Source organism: Myxine glutinosa, chromosome 4 (genome assembly GCF_964187855.1).
Source record: "Myxine glutinosa chromosome 4, kmMyxGlut1.1, whole genome shotgun sequence".
In the NCBI taxonomy this organism is placed as follows: Eukaryota; Metazoa; Chordata; class Myxini; order Myxiniformes; family Myxinidae; genus Myxine; species Myxine glutinosa.
This window is the reverse complement of record NC_136264.1, coordinates 1549557-1574976: the sequence shown is the minus strand read 5'-3', so window position 1 is coordinate 1574976 and position 25420 is coordinate 1549557. Positions and strand designations below refer to the sequence as shown.

At 43.1% G+C, this 25420-nt stretch overlaps 1 protein-coding gene across 3 annotated transcripts in view; it reads right to left on the bottom strand.

Moving 5' to 3' along the window:
* Window positions 1-25420, bottom strand: part of UGGT1 (UDP-glucose glycoprotein glucosyltransferase 1) — a 214204-nt gene that overhangs the window by 145491 nt on the left and 43293 nt on the right. For all 3 annotated transcript variants that reach the window (XR_013623012.1, XM_078775372.1, XM_078775373.1), the window contains exons 14-18: window positions 20246-20365; window positions 5058-5143; window positions 4334-4469; window positions 4043-4174; window positions 49-213 (exon numbers count right to left, since the gene is read on the bottom strand). Coding sequence is in view for 2 of the 3 variants with exons in the window: in XM_078775372.1 (XP_078631498.1) it covers window positions 49-213; window positions 4043-4174; window positions 4334-4469; window positions 5058-5143; window positions 20246-20365 (639 nt within the window). In the remaining variant the exon portion in view is untranslated. The remainder of the gene's footprint in view (window positions 1-48; window positions 214-4042; window positions 4175-4333; window positions 4470-5057; window positions 5144-20245; window positions 20366-25420) is intronic.

Here is a 25420-nt window from a genome sequence, read left to right as displayed (position 1 = left end):
CATGTATACATACAAAATATATATATTTATAGCATATGGAGGTCTCACCATGTACACAGCACGTTGAAAAAATGTCATGGCATCCATTATCTTTTGCACCGTGATCGTCTCAAAGTCATCCGGCTGCAGCTCCTCAGATGTGTATGGAGCACCATTGAATAGTGCCTGAGGCAATGTACCCAGGCCCACACGCTTGTAGAACATACTACCGGCCTGCAGACAAACCGACGTATGCTGTCCCTGGCTTGTCTCTACAATTTGTAATTCCATCACAGTGCATAGATGTAGCAACATTCCAGATAAAGCTTTGGTGTATTGATAAGGTCGTGGCAAAAGCAATATTCTATGTAACACCTCGTAGTATACAGCAAGTTCAACTGCAGTAATCACCCAAAGCAAATGTGAAAAGAGATGGGACAAATTAAAGATACATCCAGCATCATGAACTGATCTAATCACATTCAGTAAACAATCAAATAAGAAAAATCCTCAAAATGTGAAATTGCGTTGTTGACCCCAAGATGCTTCTGGGGTCAGTTAGAATAACAAACTTGTCAAAAGCAAATGCATGAAAAAGGAAGAAAAAAGACAAAAGCATGTACAGCGATTCAACCATCGAATGAGGAGGAAGCTTGGACAAGTTCTCTTCAATTAAAGTGTGAAGAGAAGCTCTTTCTTCATATTCAATTTGAATCTATAATGCATGTGGTAAATGCATGGCATCGATTTACAGTAACAAATACACTCGCTCCCTATGCGATTGGCAGAAAGTGTCATGTTATTAGCCTCTCTGGGGTATATAGATCACAGTAGATCTAGGCTCGGTCCGTTAGTTTGTGGTGGACGCGATAAGCATATAATGCGGCAAAGAACGTCGCGTTTCCTCCCTTTCAGTTTCATGTTAAACTGCAGTAGCCACTGTTTAAAAAGGTAATCATACGTGTTTGGAGTTTATAATATTTTTACGCTTCCTGTTGGGGGTGCCGCAAGAAACGCCACGATAAGCTATTGATACACATCAACACAGAGTTTGTCCAAGGAGTTTGTCCAAAACCCCTTTGGCTTGGGGAGAGTGGATATTATTGTGTTAATTTTGTTTTGTAATTACATTAATATTATGCTGTGATCATTTGTGTTATTACCTCCGCCACCGAATGTGAATGGAGGTTATGTTTTCACCCCTGCATGTCTGTCTGTTTGTGAAAAGGATATCTCAAAAAGTTGTGGATGAATTCGGACAAAACTTGGTGGACAGCTTGGGTGTGTGAAAACGAATGGTTAATTCAATTTTAGTGAAGATTCAAATCTGTATCCAGATCAGAGGATTTAAATTTTTTAAAAGTGATTCTTCACCATTGAGTAATAGGGCCAAAAACAATACGTAGCACGATAACTCAAAAAGTTATGCACAATTTATGCCAGAACTACATGGACGAGTTGGTTAGATGACAAGAACAACGCAATCAGATTTTGGTTCAAGTCTGGCCTCCAAAGCCATTCGCCGACTGGGCATCCTCCGTCGTGTGAAGTCCTTCCTTGGCACACCTGAGCTCCTCACCACATACCAGGCTTTCATCCGCAGCTCAATGGAATACTGTTCTCCCCTCTGGGTCGGTACTCCTGCCTCACACCTAGCTCGGCTTCACGCTGTTGAAACCAAAGCTTTCAGAATCATTGGAATCTCCCGTGATGAAGCCAACTCCGAGGGCCTTTCACTTACTCACCACACGCAGGTTGGTGGTCTTTCTGTCTTATACCGACTCCTCTCCAGCCTTGCTCCCCCAGCTCTCTCTGGGCTCTGTCCCCCAAATATTCCTCTGCAGGTCGCACAAGATCTGCCTGCAACCCTCCTATGGTTAAACTGCCAAAATTAAGACTCTCTGCTCACCTTCACTCCTTCATTCCTCTTTGCTCCCACCTCTGGAACAAACTCCCTCACTCTCTTCAATCCCACTCCTCCTGCCAGGTCTTTAAAACAGCTGTTCACCACCATCTCTTATCTTCCCCCATCCAAAACCTTGATCTTTCCTACCCCCGCTAATTTCACCCCAGATCCACTTTTTTGAAATACCAACTTCTTTCCTGGAAGTCCTTGCAGTGTCCTTGTGTTTTATACTTCTCCCACTCCCCCCCTCATATCCCCAGTCCCCATTCCCACGCCTCCTACCCCCAAGCCCTCTCCCTCTCACAGATCTCCCGATGTCCCTGCTCTCAAATGTTGCGTTTGTGTGCTTCCCTTTATCTCCCCATATTATATGATTTGTGTGTCTGATTTTTTGTGTGATAAATGTTAGCTCTTTCACGAGGCTCGATCCTGTATACAAAAAAAAAATGAAAAAAAAGAAAGAAAAAAAAGAGAAAAGAAACGTCCGAATCCAGATCCGGCCTATCAGTGGGATACAAAGTGTAAACTGTTCACCTGTCGGAGGTATGCTCTCTGCCGAGTGTCATTCTAGTTACTTTTGTTAAGCTATGTTATAGACCTTCACATGGATTTCTTATCTTACTATAATTCACCAAATGTCAATCTGTCCGTTCGAAGGTACCGCAAAAACGGCTCAACCGATTGCAACGATATTTTGGGTGGGTATTCCTGGGACCCCTGGGATTAACATAGGCTATATTGTTTTTCCAAGTTTTCCAATTTTCCAAACACGATGGAATAATATTTACCGATATGAACAGTGATGTGGCTTTCATTGAAATTCTACAAATACTGTTTAGATTTTGATGACAATTTATGAATCTGCCGCGAATGCGGAAGTGGACAGATGACGGCAATGCGCGGGTTTGATAATATCCAAATACAACCATCATTCAATCGTAATGTTAAATCGTTAAACGTTAATCGTGTTAATCGTTTGGTTAAAGTATCAATTGATGATTGGAATTGAGTGAATACAATTACGATTTTGAATTCGTTATTGTATTCACCCAACCGTACGGAACTTCACATCAGGATTTAAATATTTGTTTATGTCACGAATGTTGTTAAAAGTTAATTTTTTTATACTGATGCTATTTCATTTGTGATTGGAGTTATGCTGTATGGAATGAAAAAAGAGATATCGAGTTCAAGTGAATGAACTCGCCATATGCAGATTCGCCATTGACTGGGTATGGAACAAACGTAACCGTTTGTTTGCCAACGGGTACGTTTTTCATGGAAGTCCTTCACGAAGGTGCTGTTCATGTCTGACGTGCGATTGAAGGTGCTACAGTAATGTGGAATTTTTTGGTTTCATGCTTTAGCATTCGCCATTTCTGCATTGTCTGTTTGCTCATGGCCTCCCAACCGTGCATAGCACGGGTCCCTCACGAGTCGACCTCAACACGGATTTCTTATAGACCTTAACACGCGTATTTCTTATGGACCTTAACACGGATTTCCAATAGACCTTAACACGGATTTCCCATAGACCTTAAAACGGATTTCCTATAGACCTTAACATGGATTTCCTATAGACCTTAAAACGGATTTCCTATAGACCTTAAAACGGATTTCCTATAGACCTTAACACGGATTTCCTATAGACCTTAGCACAGATTTCCTATAGACCTTAACACGGATTTCCTATAGACCTTAAGGTGGAAAACCTTTCAGTTCCTCTTAATTTTATTCCCATACAGCATCACTACCACTCGGGCCCGGTTTGCGAGGAGATAATCTCCGGTGCAATTCAATCAGGAAGCTCAGTCAAGTTATAGTATCAATCAACAAATTCCTGTATTATTCTCTCGTAATAAAGATTTGTACAATATCATTAGTAATATCAGCTGTATTTAAGAATAAGTCAGCTAAGTTTGATATGCATGTGTTATCCCAGCTCATGAACGATGGACATGAGCATGGGATCGCCAATTTGCATTGCCATGTTCATGTCCATATTTTTTTCTGAGGAAAACATAACGTGTATTATTTAGGAGCACCGAGATGGCAAGATGATGTTATTATGACGGGCCTTTTAATGCAATTTTCAAAATTAACAATGCACCACAGGCTAGCGACACACCAGGAAAATTCAAGACCCCAAGGACGAACCGTCCTGCTGTCATCATAGTCAGAATGCAGGCCAAGTAGGTGTTTGGGATCGGAGCTGGGGTATTTTTTTGCCAGGACGGACACCACATCTGCCACAGTTAGAAGATCACCGTCTTCAACACGGTCATACATCTGCAGCACACCAAGGAAAAAAATTGGAGCAAGACAATGGGGTACCAGAAGAAAAGGTTTGTTTTGAGGGAGAAGAGAAAGTGCAGGTAGCGTTGCATAATGAACACAAAGAGAACGCGGGAATTAACAGGTGATAGGGGATCAACAGGATTTAATTACCGAGACAATAGTGGAGAAGGCCTTGCTGTTATCCGAGTCGAGGGAAACGAAATTAAAAGCCCGAACTAGCGCTACACCTGGATCTTCATTTCCATCAACCTGCTCCTCTGCATTCACCACAAACACCAGTCCCAACCTGGAGGGGTTTGGGGTTTGGGCATAAGTGTAAAATAAAACATGAATTTGGACATTGTGTAAAGTACAGATATAACTGAAAGGAGAAGCAATGAAACAATTATAACAATAAAGACAACTAGGGTTAGAGAAAGCACGGCAATGACTCACTGAATACATAACATATCACTATCAGGTGACACAAACTCTTGTAAAATCAAAGTGTGATACTGGACAATTGTGGTAAAAAAACAAAAAAACATAGAAAGACTTCTGTGCACTCAAGCCTTGGGCCTTGGGCCTTCAATATATCATATTGTGAAATTACATCACGACTTCATCATTTCTGTGAAAGGTTAAACTGAAGCTACGGGCAAAGCTTTAACTTGTTCCTTCTTAATACACTTGAGATATTGTAGCTGCACACTCGAGCCCATAATCTTCAACATACAATTGTATAAATCAATGAAAATACGACAATTGGCTCTTCGTTATTTCACACTTTCAATACGAGTCATTTCAGCTTTGTCTAACTCATTGGAGAGACAAACAGTCAGTTGATAAACGTGGTAAGATGTCCATTGGAGAAGACTCGCAAATCAACACCAACCGTAAGGGGATGTTGTGCTGGTAGAACATCTCAGCAAGCTTAATCAACTCTTTCGCTTCAGCTTGTTCTGGATCGAGGACGAGCACCTGCAGGATGGAATCAGAATTCGAATCATTGTCACAACTGCAGATTTACAAGTAGAATGGATTCATTGTGGATATAAGTGGGTTATGTTAGTACTGACAAAGTTTATCTCAAAAATTCAAATTCAAAAAAATGTTATGTTAAATTCCACACCGAGGGACAGTTTGCAGAATTACATCATTAAAGAAAAACCAAACCATTCATCATGTTAAAATAAAAATCATAATACATCATAAAAATGTTGATGAAAACAGTGTTTTTTTTTTTTTTTTACTTCTTTTTTTAGTATATCAGGCAGATTTTTTTATGCCGTGAACAATCTTTGGTATATCACGGGTGATGAAGGTTGTAGTCAAGTTTCATCGAAATCATGTGTGTAGTTTCAGAGAAAAAAGCAAATACCTATTTTGGGATTTTGGCAAATACCTTTTTTACTTCTTTTTTTAGTATATCAGGCAGATTTTTTTTATGCCGTGAACAATCTTTGGTATATCACGGGTGATGCAGGTTGTAGTCAAGTTTCATCGAAATCATGCGTGTAGTTTGAGAGAAAAAAAAGCAAATACCTACTTTGGGATTTTGGCAAATACCTTTTTTACTTCTTTTTTTTAGTATATCAGGCAGATTTTTTTAATGCCGTGAACAATCTTTGGTATATCACGGGTGATGCAGGTTGTAGTCAAGTTTCATCGAAATCATGCGTGTAGTTTGAGAGAAAAAAAAGCAAATACCTACTTTGGGATTTTGGCAAATACCTTTTTTACTTCTTTTTTTTAGTATATCAGGCAGATTTTTTTTATGCCGTGAACAATCTTTGGTATATCACGGGTGATGCAGGTTGTAGTCAAGTTTCATCGAAATCATGTGTAGTTTCAGAGAAAAAAAAGCAAATACCTATTTTGGGGGGTCAAACCTGGAGCCACTTTGACCCTCTGTTGAGCCCCTTAGACTTCGATTTTCTCAGTGCCATGAACAAACATTGGTACATCACATGTGATGAAGGTTGTGGTCAAGTTTCATCGAAATAGTGTGTAGTTTCAGAGAAAAAAAAGCAAATACCTACTTTGGGATTTTGGCAAATACCTTTTTTACTTCTTTTTTTTAGTATATCAGGCAGATTTTTTTAATGCCGTGAACAATCTTTGGTATATCACGGGTGATGAAGGTTGTAGTCAAGTTTCATCGAAATCATGTGTGTCGTTTCAGAGAAAAAAGCAAATACCTACTTTGGGATTTTGGCAAATACCTTTTTTACTTCTTTTTTTTAGTATATCAGGCAGATTTTTTTTATGCCGTGAACAATCTTTGGTATATCACGGGTGATGAAGGTTGTAGTCAAGTTTCATCGAAATCATGTGTGTAGTTTCAGAGAAAAAAAGCAAATACCTACTTTGGGATTTTGGCAAATACCTTTTTTACTTCTTTTTTTAGTATATCAGGCAGATTTTATTAATGCCGTGAACAATCTTTGGTATATCACGGGTGATGAAGGTTGTAGTCAGGTTTCATCGAAATCATGTGTGTAGTTTGAGAGAAAAAAAAGGAAATACCTACTTTGGGATTTTGGCAAATCCCTTTTTTACTTCTTTTTTTTAGTATATCAGGCAGATTTTTTTTATGCTGTGAACAATCTTTGGTATATCACGGGTGATGAAGGTTGTAGTCAAGTTTCATCGAAATCATGTGTGTAGTTTCAGAGAAAAAAAAGCAAATACCTATTTTGGGGGGTCAAACCTGGAGCCACTTTGACCCTCTGTTGAGCCCCTTAGACTTCGATTTTCTCAGTGCCATGAACAAACATTGGTACATCACATGTGATGAAGGTTGTGGTCAAGTTTCATCGAAATAGTGTGTGTAGTTTCAGAGAAAAAAAAGCAAATACCTACTTTGGGATTTTGGCAAATACCTTTTTTACTTCTTTTTTTTAGTATATCAGGCAGATTTTTTTAATGCCGTGAACAATCTTTGGTATATCACGGGTGATGAAGGTTGTAGTCAAGTTTCATCGAAATCATGCGTGTAGTTTGAGCGAAAAAAAAGCAAATATCTACTTTGGGATTTTGGCAAATCCCTTTTTTACTTCTTTTTTTTAGTATATCAGGCAGATTTTTTTTATGCCGTGAACAATCTTTGGTATATCATGGGTGATGAAGGTTGTAGTCAAGTTTCATCGAAATCATGTGTGTAGTTTCAGAGAAAAAAAAGCAAATACCTATTTTGGGGGGTCAAACCTGGAGCCACTTTGACCCTCTGTTGAGCCCCTTAGACTTCGATTTTCTCAGTGCCATGAACAAACATTGGTACATCACATGTGATGAAGGTTGTAGTCAAGTTTCATCGAAATCATGCATGTAGTTTGAGAGAAAAAAAAGCAAATACCTACTTTGGGATTTTGGCAAATACCTTTTTTACTTCTTTTTTTTAGTATATCAGGCAGATTTTTTTTATGCCATGAACAATCTTTGGTGTATCACAGGTGATGAAGGTTGTAGTCAAGTTTCATCGAAATAGTGTGTGTAGTTTCAGAGGAAAAAGCAAATACCTATTTTGGGGGGTCAAACCTGGACCCACTTTGACCTCGGTAAACCCCCTTAGATCCCGATTTTTTTTTATGCCATGAAAAAACTTTAGTCACAACACCACAAATATCATTTGAGCCAAATTTTGTCACAATCCCATCAGCGGTTTCGGAGAAGAGGTTGCAAGTGTTTACGGACTGACAGATGGACGGACGAACGACGCGCCGTCGCATAAGCTCCTCTGAACTTCGTTCCAGGTGATGAAAAAATGAATCACGTAAAACTTCGACTATAGCGCGCCCCTGCACATAACGCGCACCCCCAACGCTGGACTTTTGGCGCGGTGTAAAAATCTATAAACCTGTATATAATACGCACCCCCATTTCAGCATCAAATGAAAAAAATATCGATGTAAAACATGTTATTATATCTGTAAAAAGTCCATCTCAACCACGACTGTCGGCCAGGATTTCGTAATAGTTGAACAGAACGGCGCTAATGAAAGAATATCACGGCAGGTCAAGGAACTAAATATACGACAGTCGTAAATCGTATGAATCACGATGTTCAGTTGCGATTGCGCAAAGTTTGAACATAGCAGCACATATTAAATAAACGGCGGAAGTCGGATGGCAATTCAACGAAGCAACCCGTAGCCTATTGTTGGACGACAATCACGTGGTATTGAAAATTGTCTATATTTTATTATAAAACCCAAGTGTTCTTTAACAGCTTCATTCAATTTTTTTTTGTTTTTGTTTTTTGTATACAAGATCAAGGCTCGTGTAAGAGGTAAAATATTTACCAGCGACAGTTGTTCATAAGATTTACCAGCGACTTCCATTTCCACTAGTTTTCTTACCATACTTAACCATGAGTTTTCGACGACGATCATACACAGCGGCTCAAAACTAAACATTGTTCGATACACTGAAGATCACTGGAATAGAGGTGCTGGGCAGGAATTCGACGGAATATCTGAGGTGATCATCAGACTATGGAGACGACAGGAGCGTCTGCTGTCCCACGTCTGCAGTCGCTCCCACAAAGCAAAATGGCTGAACGGGGTCATGCGGCCGCCCATTCCGAGCTAGAGGCCAAACGGGGTCACGTGACCGCCCATCCCGAGCTCGAGGCAAAACGGGGTCATGTGACCGCCCATCCCGAGCTCGAGGCAAAAACGGGGTCATGCGGCCGCCCATTCCGAGCTCGGGGCAAAACGGGGTCATGCGGCCGCCCATTCCGAGCTCGAGGCCAAACGGGGTCACGTGACCGCCCATCCCGAGCTCGAGGCAAAACGGGGTCATGTGTCCGCCCATCCCGAGCTCGAGGCCAAACGGGGACACGCGGCCGCCAATCCCGAGCTCGGGGCCAAACGGGGTCACGTGACCGCCCATTCCGAGCTCGAGGCAAAACGGGGTCATGCGGCCGCCCATTCCGAGCTCGAGGCCAAACGGGGTCACGTGACCGCCCATTCCGAGCTCGAGGCAAAACGGGGTCATGTGACCGCCCATCCCGAGCTCGAGGCAAAACGGGGACATGCGGCCGCCAATCCCGAGCTCGGGGCCAAACGGGGTCACGTGACCACCCATCCCGAGCTAGAGGCCAAACGGGGTCATGTGACCGCCCATCCCGAGCTCGAGGCCAAACGGGGTCATGCGGCCGCCCATCCCGAGCTCGAGGCCAAATGGGGTCATGCGGCCGCCCATCCCGAGCTCGAGGCCAAACTGCTCGATTGGGTCACAGATCGTCGGCAACAAGGCGGTGACGTCAGCATTTCGGAGGTGCGTGTGAAATCCGTCATGCTTGTGGAGACGCTGCCAAACATGGTCACCTTCAAGGCGTCACGTGGATGGGAAGATCGTTTTATGAAGTGGCACAGTCTCTCCTTCCGTCGTCGAACGACCATCGTGCAGAAGTCCATTCCAATGTCCATTCAATTACCGGTATAATCATTTTCATTAGTAGAATAACTTTCAAACTTGCCAGATATTAAAATCAACACTTAATAGAACACTGGTTTACTTACTTACTTCATGATTGTGAACTTACAGATTATATACACAAAGAATTAAGTTAAGCACCCCTACACAACGAATTAAGGTAAGCACCCCCTAATATATATTCTTTGTGTATATGTATACATTGGCATATATTCTAAGGTATGTGAGATCAAATAATGAGTGGTATGACATTAGCAATTATCCATTGATGAAATGCAGATGAGTGCACTCGTAGGGTTGAGTTGGGTTGAGTAGTGATCCGATCACGTGGGTCCTACACACGTTATTGACGCAAAGATCGCTAGAGGTCTTCTCAGAACAATGACTGTACGTTAGAAAACATAAACGTCATCCACACTGTCCGTGATGGACCTATAGCTCCATACTTAAATTGAGGTGAAAATATGCCTAAAATTCCCAATAACTTTCACCTTAAATTATTCAGAATAAAATATTGAAAACGGCATGATTGTTATGTTTTTATGTGACCATAATATCACTTCTCCAGAAAATATAGCAATATCATGGGTATATTACACTGTTTTGACGACAACAAACTTGTAATGTGCGAGGTTGTAAAAAAACGGGGGGGGTGCTTAACTTAATTCTTTGTGTATATATTCTACATTAAACATTTAGCTATTATTTGTTGTTCTTCTTTCAGTATTGCCACTTCCGTTTTCGAAGACGTCCTCGACGATCGTTTCAATCTGTAAAAAACTTACAAAAAAATTAGACCTATGTATAGTACGCACCTCTAACTTTAAAAAGATTTTTGGGTAAAAAAAAAGTGCGCGTTACAGTCCAAGTTTTACAGTAGTCATTATACAAGCTTAAAAAAAGAGAAAATGGTGCAACAGTCTACCCCCGTTAATTTATACCCATGTTAATTTCACCCCAGATCCCCTTTTTTGAAATACCGACTTCTTTCCTTGAAGTCCTAGCAGTGTCCATGTGTTTAATACCTTTCGCAAGCCCTCTCCCTCCCACAGATCTCCCGATGTCCCTGTTCTCTACTGTGGTACTTGTGTGCTTCCCTCTCTCTCCCCATCTTGTCTCCCGCTCCCTTTATTATGTGTTTTTTTTAATGTGTCCGTTTTTTTTTTTGTGATTAATGTTAGCTCTTACACGAGCCTCGATCTTGTATCCAAAAAAAACAAAAAAAAAGGAAAAAAAAAACTCATCGCAGAACAAAGACAAACAACCAGAAGGTTTCTCGGTAGAGTACATACTATATAATCACAGGTAGAATCATACAATCATATTGTTGCGGATCTCGGAGTACGGCGCTCCCCTTACCGAGGGGGGGTTAATCCCCTCGTCTATTAAGCTGGCCGTCTCCAGTCCTGCAGCTAAGACGTCACTTCCGGTCAGCGCTGAATAGGGTGGTAGGCCAATTGTTCCTATTACCTAATTACCAGCGCCTTCCGGTAAGCGAGGAAATGAGCCCCGCCCGAGCCGCGGCTGTAATGGACACGCCGAGCGAAGCGAGCCACGACTCAGGCCGTTAACAAAGACTAGACCCGATTATAAGCGGTTCCTATGTCGTGCCACCGGTATTCACTTGGGAAAAGACTAAAGCGACCAGATGAGAGGAAAACCCAAAGAATAAGAAGGGTGAAGGAAGAACAAATATGATTTATTAACTACACGACAAGAGGAAACGAAAGGCAGCAAGAATATACAAAAGGAGGAAATAAAAGGACATAGTGCAACCTTATACACTCTTAATTATCACTCCCACAGGACAGTACAAACACACTTACACGAATGGAGAATAGCAGGTAGAAGGAGAAGGGTCAAGCAGATGGTTCCAGGCTCCGGGTCCCCGCGAAGAATGGCAGGCAGCTTCGCGTGTCGTTGGCGCGCGACCAGACCTTATAATTATGCGGGGGACTGGGATGCCGCGTACGTAATCTTCGTGCCAACTCTCTCTCGTCCAACATTCGTCTCAGAGGGTACCCTCGCGCAGGTCGCTCAAACAACGTGACAATCAATCGAGCGCTCCCCGCACAGTTCGTTCACAATCAGCATCCCCCGGCGCAGTCCGTCAAAGGGCTTGGCGCTCGCGCTTATATCACGCGCCCTGGAAAATCAAGCCGCCTTCATAGGGCTACGCCCATTAACGAGCTCACCTCAGCCCTGGTTGGTCAGCGAGGGCTCACTGGCTCCACCCTCGACGGCTCGTGGGCGAGGCCACACCTTTTCCCGTGGCTCTGCCCCTTCTTTCCTCGAGCCGACCTCGTGTTCAATGGAGTTTGGAGCCAGCGCTAAGGCAGCGACGACGGCAATAAGATTATGTGAGAGCATTAGGAAGGACAAGCCCCGCCTGTAAGTGCTACTGGCACTTTGGAGAGAGAGATTGGGGGTAATTGAAGGGGCCTAGGTTATTTGATTAATACAACGCAGAGTCAAACTATTGGGAACAGATCCTTACCTGAAACACATACGAATGAGATAACTAAAGAAGAGCCTATGGTGTCCTACGTGTTGCAATATGACCTAACTAGGGTGCGACCTTTGACCTTTTACACCAAAAATGGGAATATTTACAGGGGATTATTTATAAGGGAATATTACAGATATTTACAAAGTGGAGGGATCTAAAAACCACAACAATATCATAGGTAGAATCTATAATCATAGAACAAAGAATCATAAAATCATAGGTAGAGTCTCATACATAATTATAGCCAGTGTTACGTGCTCCTCCCCGAACCCCGGCCACGGTGTACCTCCGAGTCTCAAGAGGAGTCACGGCAGAAAGATGTGTTATTCTGTGTGTCAAAGATCAATGGTGAAACCACACCAATTGTTACCAACAAACAAGTATTGTATTAAGGTCACACAAGAATAACAGTACAATAACAATATTAATCAATTGTACAACCAATATATCATTCCTATGATGGTACCATCAGTTTCGTACAATATAACTCACTGTGCTCCAAGTGAGCGAAAATAACATTCCCAATGTCTCTGTCCCGGCTTCAAACCAAAGTCGATCCACGCTCCAGTGATCGTCAGAACGATGTTGTATCGAGACCACAATCCCGCTCGGTTGACGGTCACAATGCCAAAGATAGGCAAAAGTGTCCTCAGGAGGCGGCTGGGAAATCACACCTTCGGGTATGGACGTTCAACGGCTCCCAATCGGCGAACTGCAAATTCACACTCAAAATCCACGTTACACACACACACACACACCAAGTTAATGTCTGGATGCGGTGAAATGGTTGAAGCGAGGTGAAAAACCTGGAGCGATGCGAAATCAGGCGCGAGGCAAAATGGCCAATGGTCCGTTCCCGAGATATAACGACACTCCAATGATTCTCTTCGGAATCAACCGCAAAACCTGTCACGCAGGTTTATCTGTCACAGCGATAACATCTCTGTCGCAGGAATCCCTTTCCCAGGAAACCCCAAAGTTCGCTAGTGACCCCCGTTCGCCAGCGTTTGCTCCAGACCTCCAAGCAGCTCGGCTCCTTCTCCGACCTCACTTTCTCCGCCTTTTTTTTCTTCTTCTTCTTCGTCGTCCGGTTCCTGATCCGGTTTCCGGTTTCTTTTAAAACACTAACTTTTTTTACCTTTTGAAAACAGCTATCTCCAATTCACTTAAACGATAACAATAAAAGTACATGCAACCAAAAATATTTACTGTGGATGAGAACCACAACAACGGAAGTGACGAATCCGTAACACCAGGCTGAACAGGTTATGTTTTGTATCCCATTGAGAGGCCGGATCTGCATCCGGACCAGAACAAAAATCGAATCGGCTTGTTCTTGTCACCTATCCAACTCATCCACAAAATGTAGTTATAACTCGTCCACAACTTTTTCAAATATTGTGCTCTATGTACTTTTTGGCCCTACCTTACAATGGTCAAAAATCACTTAAAATTCCAGTATCCGGATCTTCACCAAAATGTAATCGATTCGTCCTATCTATAACCATCCATAACTTTTTGATACATTTTGCTCACAGACAGACAGATACACAGACAAACACACAAACAAACAGACAGACATACAGACAAAACAGAAAAAGACAGACAAACAGAAAGACACACAGACAAAACAGAAAAATAGACAGACAAACGGAAAGACAGACAGACAGAAAATCAAACAGACAGACAAACGGGTTAATACATAACCTCCGTCAACGGAGGTAAAGCAAAATAAAGAAGGATAGACAAGGATACAAACAATGACAAGAGGACAAAGGAAAGAATCCTTGATTAATGAAGTGACAGATCAAAACATACATGCAGTAATACACATGAACTAATATCAGGACACTTCAGGTAGACAGTTATAATGGCATGGAATACATTTTTCAAAAATTGCAACCTAAGTACTGTAAAGCACCTTTATACAACGATATATATATTTTTTCTACAACGAAACTCAGGGTTTGAGACCGTCTGCCTCAACCTAAGGGTTCTTGTGGAGTCATCTCATGTACCATGCTCTGTACAGAACGTTGGTCCTGACAAAGCAGTTTATTGGCTTCGATTATAATTCTGGACGGATCGACACTGCAACGCAGGAGTGAGGGCAGGAATTTATAATTTGGCCAGGGTGCCGGTGAGAGCTCGCTTACTCTACGAAGGACACCTTTGGATCTTTAAAGCCCACGAACTAATGTTGGCAGATGGAACGCCCAGTTTAACGTCTATCTAAGGCATGGCACAGCTGAGAGGCGAGCTGTGAAGTTATTATCAGAGAGAGGCGAGCTGTGAAGTTATTATCAGAGAGAGGCGAGCTGTGAAGTTATTATCAGAGAGGCGAGCTGTGAAGTTATTATCAGAGAGAGGTGAGCTGTGAAGTTATTATCAGAGAGGCCAGCTGTGAAGTTATTATCAGAGAGGCGAGCTGTGAAGTTATTATCAGAGAGAGGCGAGCTGTGAAGTTATTATCAGAGAGAGGCGAGCTGTGAAGTTATTATCAGAGAGGCGAGCTGTGAAGTTATTATCAGAGAGGCGAGCTGTGAAGTTATTATCAGAGAGAGGCGAGCTGTGAAGTTATTATCAGAGAGAGGCGAGCTGTGAAGTTATTATCAGAGAGGCGAGCTGTGAAGTTATTATCAGAGAGAGGCGAGCTGTGAAGTTATTATCAGAGAGAGGCGAGCTGTGAAGTTATTATCAGAGAGAGGCGAGCTGTGAAGTTATTATCAGAGAGAGGCGAGCTGTGAAGTTATTATCAGAGAGAGGCGAGCTGTGAAGTTATTATCAGAGAGAGGCGAGCTGTGAAGTTATTATCAGAGAGAGGCGAGCTGTGATGTTATAATATCAGAGAGAGGTGAGCTGTGAAGTTATTATCAGAGAGGCGAGCTGTGAAGTTATTATCAGAGAGAGGCGAGCTGTGAAGTTATTATCAGAGAGAGGCGAGCTGTGAAGTTATTATCAGAGAGAGGCGAGCTGTGAAGTTATTATCAGAGAGAGGCGAGCTGTGAAGTTATTATCAGAGAGAGGCGAGCTGTGAAGTTATTATCAGAGAGAGGCGAGCTGTGAAGTTATTATCGGAGAGAGGCGAGCTGTGAAGTTATTATCAGAGAGAGGCGAGCTGTGAAGTTATTATCAGAGAGAGGCGAGCTGTGAAGTTATTATCAGAGAGAGGCGAGCTGTGAAGTTATTATCAGAGAGAGGCGAGCTGTGAAGTTATTATCAGAGAGAGGCGAGCTGTGAAGTTATTATCAGAGAGAGGCGAGCTGTGAAGTTATTATCAGAGAGAGGCGAGCTGTGAAGTTATTATCAGAGAGAGGCGAGCTGTGAAGTTATTATCGGAGAGAGGCGAGCTGTGAAGTTATTATCAGAGAGAGGCGAGCTGTGAAGTTATTATCAGAGAGAGGCGAGCTGTGAAGTTATTATCAGAGAGAGGCGAGCTGTGAAGTTATTATCAGAGAGAGGCGAGCTGTGAAGTTATTATCAGAGAGAGGCGAGCTGTGAAGTTATTATCAGAGAGAGGCGAGCTGTGAAGTTATTATCAGAGAGAGGCGAGCTGTGAAGTTATTATCAGAGAGGCGAGCTGTGAAGTTATTATCACAGAGAGGTGAGCTGTGAAGTTATTATCAGAGAGGCCAGCTGTGAAGTTATTATCAGAGAGGCGAGCTGTGAAGTTATTATCAGAGAGAGGCGAGCTGTGAAGTTATTATCAGAGAGAGGCGAGCTGTGAAGTTATTATCAGAGAGGCGAGCTGTGAAGTTATTATCAGAGAGGCGAGCTGTGAAGTTATTATCAGAGAGAGGCGAGCTGTGAAGTTATTATCAGAGAGAGGCGAGCTGTGAAGTTATTATCAGAGAGGCGAGCTGTGAAGTTATTATCAGAGAGAGGCGAGCTGTGAAGTTATTATCAGAGAGAGGCGAGCTGTGAAGTTATTATCAGAGAGAGGCGAGCTGTGAAGTTATTATCAGAGAGAGGCGAGCTGTGAAGTTATTATCAGAGAGAGGCGAGCTGTGAAGTTATTATCAGAGAGAGGCGAGCTGTGAAGTTATTATCAGAGAGAGGCGAGCTGTGATGTTATAATATCAGAGAGAGGTGAGCTGTGAAGTTATTATCAGAGAGGCGAGCTGTGAAGTTATTATCAGAGAGAGGCGAGCTGTGAAGTTATTATCAGAGAGAGGCGAGCTGTGAAGTTATTATCAGAGAGAGGCGAGCTGTGAAGTTATTATCAGAGAGAGGCGAGCTGTGAAGTTATTATCAGAGAGAGGCGAGCTGTGAAGTTATTATCAGAGAGAGGCGAGCTGTGAAGTTATTATCAGAGAGAGGCGAGCTGTGAAGTTATTATCAGAGAGAGGCGAGCTGTGAAGTTATTATCAGAGAGAGGCGAGCTGTGAAGTTATTATCAGAGAGAGGCGAGCTGTGAAGTTATTATCAGAGAGAGCAGAGCTGTGAAGTTATTATCAGAGAGAGGCGAGCTGTGAAGTTATCAGAGAGAGGCGAGCTGTGAAGTTATTATCAGAGAGAGGCGAGCTGTGAAGTTATTATCAGAGAGAGGCGAGCTGTGAAGTTATTATCAGAGAGAGGCGAGCTGTGAAGTTATTATCAGAGAGAGGCGAGCTGTGAAGTTATTATCAGAGAGAGGCGAGCTGTGAAGTTATTATCAGAGAGAGGCGAGCTGTGAAGTTATTATCAGAGAGAGGCGAGCTGTGAAGTTATTATCAGAGAGAGGCGAGCTGTGACTATTATCAGAGAGAGGCGAGCTGTGAAGTTATTATCAGAGAGAGGCGAGCTGTGAAGTTATTATCAGAGAGAGGCGAGCTGTGAAGTTATTATCAGAGAGAGGCGAGCTGTGAAGTTATTATCAGAGAGAGGCGAGTTGTGAAGTTATTAGCAGAGAGAGGCGAGTTGTGAAGTTATTAGCAGAGAGAGGCGAGTTGTGAAGTTATTATCAGAGAGAGGCGAGTTGTGAAGTTATTAGCAGAGAGAGGCGAGTTGTGAAGTTATTAGCAGAGAGAGGCGAGTTGTGAAGTTATTAGCAGAGAGAGGCGAGTTGTGAAGTTATTAGCAGAGAGAGGCGAGTTGTGAAGTTATTAGCAGAGAGAGGCGAGTTGTGAAGTTATTAGCAGAGAGGCGAGTTGTGAAGTTATTAGCAGAGAGAGGTGAGTTGTGAAGTTATTAGCAGAGAGAGGCGAGTTGTGAAGTTATTAGCAGAGAGAGGCGAGTTGTGAAGTTATTAGCAGGGGGAGAGGGGGGGGGGGGGGGGTTCAATTAAAAAAAAAAATTTGGAGTGAGCACCGCGACTTCTTTGTGGGTTGTGTATTTGGATCCCATCATTATATGAAGGGTGTGTTTTTAAACATTTAATTTTTTGTATTGAACCTCGAGGCTCTTGTAGGTTGAAAATAAGGCTTTGTAGGTTCAATACAGAGATTCTGATGTTCTGTGAGAGCTCTGCTTCAGAAAGGTGAGCTGCATATTCAGTTAGAGATCGAATGTTACTCGTGAAGATAGTGAGCATGTCTTGAGGCAGCAAATCACAACATTTAATGAGACATAACAAAAGGAGTTTGCTATTATCACACTTTTCAATATTTTTCAGACGCACTTCCCACTTCAAGCCATTTTGAGCATAGACACCTAAACCTTCGCCATGCATACATTATTAAGCTCATGGTTCCTGATCTTACTATAATTCACCAAATGTCCGTCTGTCTGTTCGAAGGTACCGTAAAACCTGCTGAACCGATCACAAAGATATTTTGGGTGGGTAATCCTGGGACCCCTGGGAGTAAAATAGGCTATTTAGTTTTCCCAATTTCAGCTTTGGTCTCCAGCATTCTCAGGTTTGGACTCCCGCATAACATTCGCGTTCGCATAACGTTCATTGTGACGATGTTCTCATTGTGACGATGTTCTCATTGTGACGATGTTGTGACGATGTATGTGTTCACGGTGGTGTTTGACGTGACGGTGTGAACGTAATTTCGTAATGTTTTTCGTTTCGTAATCCTTCAATGAACGTTTAATGTTTAATGAACGTTTAATGTTTAATGAACGTTTAATGTCCTTCGATGTCCGGGGCCGCACGCGCGCTACACTGGACGGGCCAGCGTGTACCTTGCCCTTCGCCGTCAGGCTCGGGTAAACCGCTGAGCCCCATCCGTGATGCGGACTGGGGCTCGAGACAGTGTCCCACGAACGAGGAATTCCCAGTAAGCGCGAGTCATCAGCTCGCGTTGATTAAGTCCCTGCACTTTGTACACACCACCCATCGCCGCACAAACATCACAATGAAACACGATCACAATTCACATATTCGTGCAATTCGAATAAATACGAATAAATAAATTCGAATTCGAATATTTTCGTCACAATGAAAACATCGTCACAAACGGGTACTGGAGACAATGTGACAAACGTCACAAACGGGTACAATATTGGAGAGCCCATTGCCCAAACGATTTGTTTTCTCTGGTACGTGTTTCTGGGCGGGTACCGTTTCAGACAAACCGGTAAAATGCCTCCCAAACGGAAAGCCTCATTAACGAAAACGTCCAAGGAAGCTGTTGCAAGAAAGAAGGCTCGCCGAGACGAGGACTATCGGAGGCAGGAACAAGTACGTGACACAGCTGCACACCAGTCTCGGAGGCAGTCCGAAGAATACAGATCTGGTGAACAAGGACGTGACACAGCTGCACACCAGTCTCGGAGGCAGTCCGAGGAATACAGATCTGGTGAACAAGGACGTGCCCTTTCATTTCGGCTTCCCAATTGAAGCCCCGCCCGTAGAGCGGGTACCGTTGCGAGTACGAATAACTGGCTGATCTGGGGAATCTCACATGAATGAGATATTCATTTGTGACACATTCTGAAGGGTTTACTTTCATGTGGCAGCCTTTGGACCATTTCATAAGACTAGTGGGCCTCTTGGTCTATTGTACCAAATTTTTATTGGTATTCACCACCTTGTAGCATACCTGTCTGCTAGATTCGGGTGTCTTTTGGGTCTTCAGGGTCTTTTGGGTCATCTGGGTCTTTTAGTTCCTCGGGCACTTTAGGGTCATCTGGATCTTTTGGGTCCTCAGGGACTTTTGGGGCCTGGGGGACTTTTGGGTCTTCTAGGTCCTCAGGCACTTTTGGGACTTCTGGGCCTTTTTCGGTCATTGGGGACTTTTCGGTCTTCACGTTATTTTAGGTCCCTGGGAACTTTTGGGTCATCTAGATCTTTTGGGTCATCATTGTTTCTTGGGTCCACTGTGTCTTTTGAGTCTGAAGGGTATTTGGGGGGTCTTAAGGATATTGGGGGTCTTAAAGGGTCTTCAAAGGTCAAAAGCGTCTCAGCGGTCTGAAGGGTTTAAAAGTACATTTCAATAGTACGTAATTAATTAATGGTCGTACGTAATTAATTAATAGACACAAAAAGTATGACACACACACACACACACACACACACACACACACACACACACACACACACACACACACACACACACACACACACACACACACACACACACACACACACACACACACACCTCAGCCATTTATAGTTGATGATTCACGTCAAGACCACTTGTCTTGAGTACCAGTTCACTGGTAATTCCCTGTTTGTCGTTGAAGGCGGCAAAAAGGGTTGGCGTCAGGAAGGGCATCCGGCCGTAAAACATTGCTTCAAAAAGGGGACCAAAAAACAACAACTACCACGGTCCCCGAAAAGGCCAACCCCCGCTTTGCGGGGAAAAATGGCCTCTAAACGGTGGTTATTCACGTCAAGATGTCTATTTGAAAGCCGGTTTGATTGACGACATTCAACCAGGGTTAGTTCATCCACATGCACAAACGTGCGCGGTTCATCGGACGGCAATGCATCATTTATCATCTCTAAAAACAAACGATGGGCCCCAGCCGTGTTCCTCGAGGGATTCTGGAAACGAGCAACGCCCAAATCAGAGCGAACTGCATGATGGCGTAGGCTTTGCTGGCGGGAGAACAGGAAATCAGAGATCCAGAGAAAGAGAGTGGGACGACTGGGACGTACACCAAGATCGACCGACTTTGTAATCACAATTGTGTGATCGGTTCGATGAAAAGCTTTTGCAAAGTCCATTAAAAATCACTATCAGAATTACGGTAGTTACCAGGTTGTAAAGATTCTTGCGGATCTGTCGGATGACACCGGGAAAGGTCGGCCGTAACAGCTCTTGCAGGTTGATTGGCCAGTTGGAATACCTGCGATCCTCCTCAATGTTGTTGATCCACTAGAACAAAGGAGGGGTGCAATCGATATCAACTAGGTAAACGTTTTTCAGTTGTCGGACCGATATTAAACATATATGACCCCAAGGTGAGGAAGACATTTCGAAGAACATTTTGAACAGATACACAAAACTATCTCCAGTAAAAACACGATTTTACTTATGTCTGCATTAAACTTTGGGAAACACAAAAACACACTTGTGAGGTGATACCAACATGGGTATTTGATCAATTTAACCTCTCAGGCTGGCACGATAGCTTCGAGGTAAGCACAATCACCTCTGAGCTGTGCCGTCTGGATTTAAATCCTCACCCAGCTACAACGTCTTCAGAAAGTATTCACACCCCTTGACCTTTTCACATTTTGTGGTGTTACAGCCTGAATTTTAAATGCATTAAATAAGTATATAAAAGTTTCACCAATCCACACAAAATACCCCATAATGTCAAAGTCAAAACATGTTTTTAGAATTTTTTACAAATATGTTGACAATGAAATGCAGAAATATTTAATTTACATAAGTACTCAGCCCCCTGAGTCAATACTTTGAAGAAGCACCTTTGGCAGTGATTACAGCTTCGAGTCTTCTTGGAAATGTCTGTATCAGCTTTGCACATCTGGATTTGTGGAGCTTCTCCCATTCTTCCTTGAAGATTTGCTCAAGCTCTGTCAAGTTTGGATGAGGAGCGTCAGTGAACAGCAATCTTCAAGTCTTTCCATAGATTGTCAATGGGATTGAAGTCTGGGCTTTGGCTGGGCCACTCAAGGATTTTCACATTCTTGTTCTGAAGCCATTCCAGTGTTGCTTTGACTATATGCTTTAGGTCATTGTCCTGTTGGAACGTAAATCTTCACGCCAGTCTAAGGTATTTTGCACTCTGAAGCAGGTTCTCCTCAGGGATTTACCTGCATTTGGTTCCATTCATTGTTCCTTTTATCCTCACAAGTCTCCCAGTCCCTGCTGCTGAAAAGCATCCCCATGGCATGATGCTGCTACCACCATGCTTCATGGTAGGGATGGTGCTAGATGCGTGATGAGCTGTGCTTGGTTTCCGCCAGACGTAGCGCTTTGTATTCAGGAAAAAGAGTTCAATTTTCCTCTCATCAGACCACAGAATATTTTGCCTCATGCTCTCGGTCTTCCACGTGTCTTTCTACAAACTCCAGTCGTGCTGTCATGTGCCTTTCTCTCAAGAGTGGCTTCCATCTTGCCACTCTCATAAAGCCTAGATTTGTGAAGTTCTGCAGAGATTGTTCACCTTCCAGCAGGTTCTCCCATCTCAGCCAAAGAACTCTGTAGTTCTGTCAGAATGGTCATTGGGTTCTTCTTCACCGCCCTGACCAAGGTCCTGCTTGCCCGGTTACCCAGTTTGGTCGGACGGCCAGCTCAAGGAAGAGTCTGGGAAGTTCCATATTATTTCCATTTCCTAATGATGGAGCTCACTGTGCTCTTGGGAACTTTCAACACTCTAGAAATTGCTTTATACCTTTCCCCAGATCTATGTCTCCTCACAATTCTATCTCTGAGTTCTACGGACAGTTCCTTGGACTTCATGGTAGAGTTTCTGCTCTGACAACTGTGGGATCTTGTATAGAAAGTGTATTTCTTTCTAAATCATGTCCAATCAATTGAATTTGGCCATAGATGGACTCCAATCAAGTTGTAGAGATATCTCAAGGATGATCAAAGGAAATTGGATGCACTCGAGATCAATTTGAAGTGTCACAGCAAAGGGGTTGAATACTTATTAACTCAAGACATTTCAGCTTTTCATTTTTAATTACGAGTAGTTTGTAAAAAATTCGAGAAAAAAAATCCACTTTGACATTATTGGGTATTATGTGTAGATCAGTGCCAAAAAATATCAATTTAATTCATTTTAAATTCAGGATGTAACAACAAAATATGAAAAACGTCAAGGGGTATGAACACTTTGTGAAGGCACTGTACAAACTATCACCTTGGTGTTTCACATGCAGGGCGAGGCCTCAATGTGTGCACCATCCAAGAAGAATGTTAAGCCTGTGTGGCAACACAAGTTGCTGGTGGACATTAAGGTCACACCGTGCCTTTGACAAAGAGTAGCTAAGTTAGTGCCGGCACCCATAACCAATTACAAATTAATATCACCTTCAGTTGAATGTGAGGTCTGTCAGCTGGTTCGTGAAAGACTTGGGCCAAAGACATTCCCTGGCTAACCCCACAACAAGATGGGAATAATTGAGGCCATTAAAGTAGTAGTAGTTGTAGTAGTAGTTGTAGTAGTAGTAAAGTAGTAGTAGTAGTAGTAGCAGTGGTAGTAGCCGCAGTGGTACTAGTAGTAATAGTAGTAGTGGTGGTTGTAGTCATCGTAATAGAAATTTTCTGAACTGGCTCGAGTGATGACATCTCAAATGTCATCACGAAGGCAACATATTTAAGAAACTACAATTATTTAACAAGCACTTTGCAAAAAGGTTTTGCCAAGCAGGTCGGATTTATTTATTTTTCGAAATGGATACACAAATATATAATAATGAACAGGATTGAATAATTAAATTGACGTATGTGGGAAAATTATATGCCCAGACCAGGAATCGAACCCAGGTCCTCTGGAAAACCATAACAGTGCTCTGCCATCTGAACTGTTATTTAATCCTGTTCATTAATCTAATTGCTTCACTACACCCCAGTGGTGTTTATGATAGAGGACATGGATTTGTCCCCCATTGGAGGAAGACCCTCTCGTGTTCAGGCCGTTGGTGCTCCTGTGGTTGGCAGCGAGTGCCCCGGAAGCATCGACGGAAAGAGAGCGACGATCGTATGTGTGGTGAAATTGCATGCTTTGTCAGGGTCGCCCAGATAGCTCGGATGGCAGAGCACTGGTATGGCTTTCCAGAGGACCTGGGTTCGATTCCTGGTCTGGGCATATAATTTTCCCACATATATCAATTTAATATTTATATTTGTGCATCCATTTCAAAAAATGAAGGTTTCAAGAAAAAGCTTGAAGCCACGATACCAGGGAAAACTAGAACGGCACTCGGTAGAGAGCACGCCTCCACCAGGTTGATCAGTTTTTTTTGTATACCAAGTCGAGGCTCATGTAAGAGCTAGCACAGTGAACATATAATAATGGGAGCAGGAGACAAGACGGGAGAGAGAGGGAAACACAACAGTAGAGAACAGGGACATCGGGAGATCTGTAGAAGGGAGAGGGCTGGGGCGGGGTACACAGGATAAACAAGATGGACACTACAGGGGATTTCAGGCAAGAAATCGGAATTTGAAGGAGGTGGGTTTGGGGTGGATTAATGGGTGTATAAAAGATTACAGGGTTTTACGTTTTGTATCCCACAATAGGCCAGATCTGGATCCACATCTGAACCAAAATCGAATCAATTCGTCCTTGTCACACACCCAACCTGTCCACCAAGTTTCGCCAGAAACCATCCACAACGTTTTGAGATATCCTGCCAACAGACAAACAAACACACGAACAGGGGTGAAAACATAACCTCCATCCCCTGAGGTGGCAGAGGTAAAGTTTAGGTCAAGAAGGAATTTAAGAATAGAATAAAATAATAAGTATATACATTAGATGTCACTCAGAGAAAGCATACTTTCCAATCTGGTCCATGAATGAATGAATGATCGTTTTTAAGACCATTTTCCCCGCTAGAGCGGGGGTTAGCCTTGCGGGCCCCATGACAATCATGGTTCCCTGTTTGAGGCAATGTTTTTATGGCAGGATGCCCTTCCTGACGCCAACCCTTGGTCACGCTCTTACGATGCGCAGGGATACGGTGTACCTATTCTAAATCGGGGTACACACCGTGATCATTCATCCCAGCAATCCGGTACTCAATTTGCCGACCTCGGAAGGATGACAGTCTGAGTCAACCCCCCTGGCGTTAATTCAGCGATCGACCGGGATTCGAACCCAGGATCCTAGGATCCCAAGCCGGCACCCTAACCGCGAAGCCAACACCAGGCTGTGGTCCATGATTAATAATCTGGTCCATGATTGCACACAATTAAAACGTAAAGGAGATCATGTATGTTTCACAAGCCTTATTATAATATTCTGAAAAAAGGACGATATTTGCTTCTCATAGACATAGACAGAAATAACAAGTAGGGATGTAAAAACATGACATTTTATCAACCCAAAAGGTTTTACCTGCAGCTTGATAGAGTACCGCCCTCCCGCTGGCTCCCCTGCATCACAACTTGCACAGCTTGTCGCTATGGAAACCAAGACCTTCCAGGTCTTTGGAATCTCCCACAATGAAGCCGACTCTATGGGCCTATCACTTTCCCATCGCAGACAGGTCAGTGGCCTCTCTGTCTTCTACCGCTTCCTTTCTGGTCTTGCACTCTCTGCTCTTTCTGTGGTTTGTCCCCCTCCATCCCCTCGCCCAAGGTTTCTGCCAGGCATACGCAGCCTGACAGCAACCCCCTTCTGGCAAAACTCCCAAAATCCAGGATCACTGCTCACCTTCACTCCACTCAATGATTCCTCTCTTTTTCTCACCTTTGGAATGAACTTCCACATCCTCTACAATCTCATCCCTCCCTCCAAGTATTCAAGACAGCTGTTCCCCACATTTTCAGATCATCCCCCATCCAAAAACATGATCTTCTCTATCCCATTGATCCTCCCCAAGACCACCTCTTTATAAATTTACACTTTTTCCTTCCTGAGAGCTTGCTTCTGTATCTATCCTGTCCACCTCGCCATACTCGCCATACCCCTCATCTCTTATTTGTCCAAATCTCCCTTAACTCTGCTATTGATATGCTACCACCTCTATTTTTACTGTTAATTTTGATATATTACGTCCTGATCCATTCTATATTCTAGCTTCTCCAGGAGCCTCGACTTTGTATACAAAAACACAATGAAAGTTTTATTCAAATTTAGAGGGACCAAAGCTTATGGAAGAGCTGTCGACAGAGGAGTGAAAGGCATACAAAACTAGAAGGTATTCATGGAATACTTAACCTGCGCAGTCAACTTGGTGCGAGTCAACTCTTCTGCTTTTAAGGGTTTCTTTCTCTTGATCCAATATG